The following is an 8,269-nucleotide window of genomic DNA, read 5'->3' on the forward strand; positions in this document are numbered from 1 at the left end:
AAAAAAAAAAAAAAAAAAAAAAAAAAGCAGCAATTCAGGCATTTTTTTAACAAAACTGAGATCTCAAAATCTGCATGAAAGATGCAAATCTTGCCCAGATACATGCTCAAAGGCTTTAACTCTCTATTGTTATTGAGGATGAGAAAGCATGCAGAATATAAGAGAGCAAAACATTTGTGCTTAGTTCTAACAATTAACCTTCTACACAAATCACATTCTAGAGCTTGAAAGACTCTGGTTAAAATCTGTTATACTAGACAATCTGTATGACAATAGAAAAGAAAACTCATGCAGTTCTAGTGTATCTGTACTTGCATTTTACCAAGTAGTTAGTTTCCTACCTTCAAGATCTCTTGAGTTCTTTGATGCCCATAGCTTATCTTCAGAGCATATACCCCCTCAGAGCATATAACCCACTATCTTTAATTTCCAAAGCAAACTTTAAAACTTAGGACATTTGTTTCTTCCATGTTTTGATTGATTAACATCCTAATGTAAAATAGCTACAATGGCCATTTCTTTAATCACATCAATCTGTTTTCATTCTCTACCCAGCATTTATTACCCCCCCCCTCTACTTTACTTGCTTATAGCTTCAAAAGACTCCTGATTTCAACTCATTCAATAACATATCACTCCCATATCTACAACTCTCAATAAGCATTCAGTCAATGGAGGTAAGATGAATGAATGCACAGTTCCACATTTGCTGCTTGTAAGTGCTCCCATCATGGAAACAGCCAGTATGAAAACCACCATTGATTCCACAGTATGACCTGGAACTAGGGTTTATACTCTACAAGTGAGAGGAATGAAGTATCAAACTCAAGGAGTTATTGTAAGGGTCAGATGAGAGTTCACCTAAAGTACTTACCACAAGTAGCACATATGTTAATAACTCAGTTGAATGAAACATTAGAGTCATATAAAAATGTATTTGTACCATTTATAGTGGAGCAGAAATAATAAGAGAAATACTATAATTTCATGTAGCTGTCTATTTAACAACATACTTCATTATCCAGGTTCTTTCATTATTGAGGAAGGAAACTTGAATATGCCTTTATAGAAGTTTCTTGTAGCAGAAGGGTCCTAAGCCAGGACTGAGAGGAAATAACTCCAGGATGCTGACTTGCATGATCTCCACAAGCCATTTCACAGTGACTCAAATCTCAGTTTCCTCATTTATAAGATTAGGGGTGAGAATGAAGGGTATAGGAGATTGGAGAGTAACCTACCAAACACTGGGTTCATGAGACACAGCAAATAAATGCATAAATGTCCATAGTTAACCTGTAAGAGCAAAAAATAGACTTTTCCCTATTTTGAGCTACATTAGATGAACAAGCAAAGTCTTCCTAGTGACTTATATATTTATATCATAGTCAGATACATAGCTTCAGTCTTTTAGTTAATAGAAATTATCCACGGCAGAAATTTTTGCTGCCTACTGTCCTTACCAGATTTTTTTGTCTATTCCAGAAGTTAATAAGCTAAAATACATATGAAAATGAAGCTTCTTAAAGAAATATTTTCTGCTAGCTCTTTACTAGTTGTTTGAAACTACAATGAAGAGCATTGTGAAGCATCCATGAGCAGATTTTTTTTTCTTATTACATATGGATCAAACATTTCCAGAAACATGATGATATATAATTAATGCATTCCTTTTGCCAGCAACCTTATTTTAATAGAGTTCTATTGCGGATCATGAATCAATAAACCACCATTCTGTTTCTTTGAAGTGGACTCTGGCTTCTCCTTCCAAGACTCCAGAAGCAAGCTGTTGGTTGCCTGAAGCCTGGGGCTCTGTTTGTCAATTCAGGTGCATTGTTTGCTTGGCTGTGAGGTTGGCTTCTTTCCTTAGGCCAGTTATGAAATCCTGCAGAGGCTACAAAGTATCATCATGTATTTGAACACTGGAGCATACATCCCCATCACTAATGCACCAAGCAATGTCAGGGGGCATCATCCACAGACTTGTCGGTATTCAGACATATGAGGCTCCAGCTGAGATGTATCAGGACTGCACACTTCCCTCATCCCTTACAGCTTTCAATCTGCTTTCCAAACATTTCTTTGTTGCAGTTGGCTGGGGTACCCGAAAAAGAAGCGTATCGTTAGCCACAAAGATCGCTCTCTGTCTTCTGTGATTTCACATCATTTCCAAAAGTACTTCCTCTGAGTAGCCTGGCAGCAATTACCCTGCTGCTGAAGACACTTCTGGGCACAGAAAGGCTTCAGTTTTGGAGACGGCTCACAAGCAAGCCTACAGCAAATGATGACATATGTGTCGGCCTCCATTCACAAGCGATGTATACCCCATAGGAAGGGTGAATCCATTTTTGTGCAAATTCAACAGACACTTCCGACAATACTGCTCTGTTCTCTCATTCACACAAACTGGGTATTCATCGACCGGATTACTTGCCTCAAATGGGCACTCAGAGTTGCTAAATAGTTCGGATGGGGGTGGAGTTGCTCTGTGTCAAAAAGGGGCAAAGAACAAGGAAGGGACACGAATCCATCAGGGAAATGAAAGTTGAACTTATTCACTGAGACAAAATAGTGAGGTCTGAAAAGCCAATGCAAAAGGACAGACTGCTTCCCAGCCCCCAACCCGGCCCGTCTGCCAGAGACAGTGTAGGAAGTGACCCGGATGCTGCCACAAGTGCAGACCACTCCAGAGGATTCTATCCAGCAAATCCATACAGACAGGCTTCCCTTCCAAACACAGCATGTCCTTTTCATCCCCATTTTGATTATACCTGGTCTACATTTCCCTTGGGGAAAAAGGTCTTCAGGTGGGGTCAAAAATCTCACAAAATGAGCAGGGAACTGTTCCATAACTGTAACAGACTCCAGGTTGAGAGTTTGTTTGTTTACATTGAGACAAAGTCTCACTATGGGACCCAGGCTACCACGCACCTCCCAATCATCTTGCCTCAACCTGTAACATGCTGAGATTACAGGCATGTATTACCATGCCTAGCCCCAGGTACAGTTTTAAGGGTGGTTAAACCTGATGCCTGTTTTTTTTTTAAAAGCTCAGTAAGAATGCAAGCAAATATTATACTGCAGTCTTGAGGTAATCTCACTGGGCTTAACCTAGAACTAGTAATCAGTAACCACTGGAAAAATATGAGGTTACTAAAGTACCAAACTCTTTTACAGGGGAGAGGCACAAGAGGAGGTGACAGAAAGAGTAGGCAATAAGACATTGCAAAGGTCACCAAGTGTTCACTAACACAATGGTGGAATATGTCAGAAAGAGAGGAGAAGAAAGGAAGGAATGTGAATAGGAAACATTGTCCCCGGATGTAAGTAGCATCGAGAGAAGGGATCCATGTAGATAGGTTCTGGGAAGAGACTGTGGCAAGCCAATGAGAATAAGTATGGTAGAACATATTTTCCAAAGATAGAAGTACTAATGCAGTCCATCGCTGTGATACTAGGTGGAGTCTATGATTCCTCTTGAATCAGTAAGCCTATAGCAACAGCAAAACATGCTATGCACTCACCCAAAGGCGAGATTATAAAAGGTTATACAGTTTCTACCTGGGCCTCTGGGATGTTCATGCTTGGCACCAGCCATAACGCTGTGCGGAAGTTAAGCAGCCACATGGACAGACCACAGTCCCGCTACAGAACTGGCTGAGGGCCCTGTCCATAGCCAACACCAACCACCAAGCAGACAATTCAGGTGAGCAAGCGTTCAGATATTTCCACCCACCCACCTTTGAGATGACACAGAGTGAAGCAAAGCAGAACAGAACCCACCAGGCCCTGTTCAATATCCAAGTTTGTGAGCAAAATCAGAGTCATTATGTCACTATGTTTTAGGATGGTTTAAGTAAGAATCAATAGTTGAAACAGCAGCCTTCAATACTGGAGTCATTTCCTGATTTAGAATAAACTCAGTCTAAAGTTCAGCAGTGAAACTCATTAGACATTATGTTAAAAATGAACTATACATACAGCTTGGGGGAGAGGGTCAGGAGGGAAAAAATATTGGGAGAAAATGAGGGAAGAGGTGACAACTGTTCAAAAAGAAATGTACTCATTACCTGACCTATGTAACTATAACCCCTTTTATAAAAATAAAAGGAGGGGGGAAAGAAATGAGACTTACCTCTCTGCCTTTCGTGGATTTTTATAATTTGGATTGATTTTTTAATTGGTTTTAGCTCTTAACTAATCTGGTCCTACATTGGTTGCACTATGGGATATATTCCACCCGAAAGCCTATATGTGTGCGCACGTTGTGTACACACTTGCTTTGTGCAAATTTGAATTCTTGCCAGTATTTAGCAATCAAATGGCTTACACACACACACACACACACAATCTTTCTTTTGAAAAAATACAAATGGAAAATCTGGCCATATAGAATTTTATTCCCCTGTAGCAGTAACTTCCGCGCAAAAAACTCTCATTTCCACAAGGCCCATTTCTGTCCATTGTACACTGCCTTCTCCACCGAAGCCCCTGCCACTCCTCCGTTTCCTTCGGACATTTAGGTTTATAGCAGCTATTCAGCCAACCGTCTTTACCTGGATAGCTACGGAATGTGCACTTACATAGACAGCCATAGAGAAGTTGGCACCATTTGACAAAAACGAGATGAAGATAATTAGAAATTAAAAGTCAAAATAATAAAATTTAAGGTTCAAGTTTAAAGTGAAATGAGAGGATGATGTAAAATAAAGAGGAAGAGAAGCAAAACGTAACTCAAGATGCATTGACTGGGCTGTCAGCTTGGGTTCCGTCAAACTGTCTAATGCCATTCCTACTATCTGGCTGTTTTACTTCCACAGATGCCCCAGGAGCCAGGGCCTTTTGTTCCATTGTTCCTTGAGAAGTCTGTGCTCACTGGGATTACAGTCTGCTAATAGTCCACATACATACGCTACATCTAAAAATCATACTTATTTTCTGGTTATAGTATTTTAAGACACTTTTTTCAAACTAATGTAAGAAAACCCTCAAATAAATAATTCATGGAGAGAAATTTGATTGGAAAATGGAATCCCTTAGCCTGGATCTTTCTGGAATTAAACTTTTTTAAAACTTATTTTTGATATCTTTCATCTTTTCAAAGAGGGGTGGGGGGGTACACGTGAGCACATGTGCGTGAGTGCCAATCTTATGGTTTGACCTCAGGGCCTGAGTGCCATCCCTGAGCTTTTTTGCTCAAGGCGAACACTCTATCACTTGAGTCATAGCGTCATTTCAGGGGGGTGGGGGGGAGGGAGGTTAATTGGCAGTAAGAGTCTCATGGATTTTCCTGCCTGGGGCTGGCTTCAAACCACAGTCCTCCTATCTCAGCCTCTTGAGTAGCTAGGATTATAGACATGAGTCAGCTGCACCTGGCTTCTTAATGAGGTTTTAAATAAGCTCTCTTCCCAGTTAACCGATTCATTTTACATGTCCTACAATCAATGGGATACCTGAGAAAATGGAATAATAAAGAGTATCAGCCAAGTGATAAAAAAGAGGAAAGTGAATAGCAAATAGAAAATCCTATTTCTTACTCGTTCCATGAATAAGAAAGTGTCCGTATGTATTTTCTCTCACAGTGACATGTGTTTACTACTTTAAGAGAAGTTCCATGTTTCAAAATCAATCTAAAGCACACTTACGTCTTACCCAGTCTTCTTGAAAAACCAACAACTAACAATGTACAAATATTGTGTAGCTATCTAATAAAATCTATTTGTGATGAGCCAATGAACTCAGTATTCTACTCTATCATTTCATATCAAACTGGGTGGGCCTTCTAGAAATTGGCTTCTTTTGACCAAAAATAAAATCACACTAACTTGTAAAGTGCACTCTGATGTATAAGATTACCACTCTACAGACCATGTAAAGATAGTTTAGGGGCATAGTACCCTCTTCTATTTACAAAGCAAATTTTTAAAAAAAAAACAACTTTGAATTAGGTATGTAAGTATTGTATGTCTACTTATATATAGCAGTCAGCTCGTAAGCTCTGTGTTTGCTATCAAATTCTTGGTTGAGAATTTCTAAGAGGTTGCAGGAGAATGTATATAATGTATATAAATCATGACGTCAGTAGAGTGTATTCCTCATAAACCTTTATTTTATTGAGGCAGAGTACTGATTTGGGGAGGAAACGATTGATTTGTAGAAAAGCAGACAATAAGGCAGCTTTGAACTTTTTATTACTGTCACTTTGTTTCTAGCCAAAGTCAATAACTCAGTGCCAGAATCAGAGTTCAAATGCCAAATCGAACTTAGAACTCAGGAGTAAAACTGCTATAAAATACACACACACACACACACACACACACACACACACACACACACACACACACACACACACACACACACACACACACACACACACCCTGGAATCCACGGAGAACATTTTAATTTTAACCCAGGCTGCAAGACAATATACCAGAACAAGTGACATTTTCATCTAGCGTTTTAGCAGAGGGTACTGGGGTGGGACGAAGATTGATAGCTCACAGAGAGTGTACATTCATAACCATCCAAATGTTGGTCAGGATCAAAGATGTCCAGGAAACCTAGGAATCTAATTAATTATTCTGGTCATTGCATAAAATTTTTCTAAGCATAAAGACACCTATGAACAGGCAACTCTGCCACGCCAGATCCCTGGCAGCAAAGCGGTAGCAAGAGATTGAATTAATTTCCCTACTTATTAAAGTAAGTTAAAAATACGTTGCTACTGAATGAAAGCTTCTGCTTCGGGGACCTGAGACTACGAAGCTCTCTTCATCTGGCTACATAGCTCCCAGAATAACCAACTTCCTAAAGACATTCTTAAGGTCCCTTCATTCATCTCGGGACAGTGTAAGGACATCAGGCCAGTGCCCAGGGGTTCAAAAATAGCCCAGGACTGGGCGAGGGGGAGGGGGTCCTTAGATTCACAATGCTCAACAGCAAGAATGGGAGGTGCTAACGTTTTCTGGTCCCCACTCTTCCCTGCCCTAGGACTCCAAAGTATGGGCATCCCACGAAAGGCTGAAGGGGGTCGGGCATGAGGGGTGTGCTCCTGAGGGTGGGGGTCTGGTGCGGGTGAAGTGGGGACAGGAAGGTGCCCAGAGAAAGGAAACCTAAGCTGGCCTCAGAGCGCTTGGTTTCCCGGGGAGGCAAAAAGCCCCGATGGAGCAGCGCTTAGGGAGGCGGGGAGCCCGGGGGGTGCCTTGGGCTCCGGGGTACAGGCAGCACCCTATCTGATCGCCAAGGTAGGGGTGCGCAGGCCAAGATGATGCCCAGCCCGTGGTCCCCGGGGCGCCCCGCACCCGTGCTCTTTCGGCGGGGCGAGCCGGCCCGCGCTTACCTGGAGGTAGGGTCTCCCGTGGGCCACCCCGGCCACGACGATGTCGGCGGAGACCATGGTCCCGGTGGGCGAGAAGCCGAAGCCCACGTAGCCGGCGGTGCGCACCTCGAGGCGCACGGCGAGCCGGCTGCCCCGCTGGCCCCAGCCCAGCCAGTACTTGCCCTCCGCGTCGAGGAGCGTGCGGTGCGGGAAGGAGCGGCCCGAGCCCCCCGCCGGCGCCCCGGGGAGCAGCCCCCACAGCAGGAGCAGCGGCCAGCCGCACATCCTCGGCGCCTCCTGCCCGCCGCCACCTGGGCTCCAGGCACTGGGGAGCGCGGGGCGGCACGCGGAGCGGGCGGCGGGGCGAGCCCGAGGTCTGGGACCGCCCCTGGGGCGGCCGCGCCCGGCCCCCGGCCCGCCCTCCCGCGCTTCCCGCCCCGGGCCCTGCGCGCCGCCCCGTCTGGTTGTATCTGGTCGGATCCCCTCTCCTCGCCAGTCCCACCATACTCAGCCTTTCCCGGGATCCACCTGCCGCCCCCCGCCCTTGGCTGGGTCCTTGAGTTGGATGAGCAGGATTGCGAAGGGGTCCCCCCAGGTCAGGGATGCAGCGTCTCCTGAGTCTCTTTTCCTGGGGCCCCCAAGTCTTACAGGGCTGGGTTTGGCTTCCTTTGGTTGGGTGGTGTAGGAATAAATTTTACCCAACTCTTGTGCCGTCGTAGTCGGGGTTGATTTGCAATAAAAAATCTTATTTTTTTTCTTTTATTTATCCCCCTTGATCGTTTTGTTTTGTTTCCTTTTTGACGACCTTGGACCATCGCACTGTCTTCAGAAAGCGCCACAGGGCATTTGACAACTCTAAATTTTAACCTACGTGATCCACTAGGGTTAGCTAGCCATGGTTCAGAGAAAAAGTTCTAGGTAGCTTCTAGCATACCACTTCGGCCTCGTTGGCCT

General features: G+C 43.9%; 1 protein-coding gene across 1 annotated transcript in view; it reads right to left on the reverse strand.

The window, feature by feature from the left end:
• Positions 1-7,702, reverse strand: part of Moxd1 (monooxygenase, DBH-like 1) — a 59,528-nt gene extending 51,826 nt beyond the window's left edge. The window contains exon 1 of the mRNA XM_013026806.1: positions 7,337-7,702. Coding sequence (XP_012882260.1) covers positions 7,337-7,600 — 264 coding nt within the window. The 5' untranslated portion in view covers positions 7,601-7,702. The remainder of the gene's footprint in view (positions 1-7,336) is intronic.
• Between the last annotated feature and the right edge of the window lie 567 nt (positions 7,703-8,269).

This window comes from Dipodomys ordii, unplaced genomic scaffold (assembly GCF_000151885.1).
Source record: "Dipodomys ordii isolate 6190 unplaced genomic scaffold, Dord_2.0 Scaffold97, whole genome shotgun sequence".
NCBI classification, from domain to species: Eukaryota; Metazoa; Chordata; class Mammalia; order Rodentia; family Heteromyidae; genus Dipodomys; species Dipodomys ordii.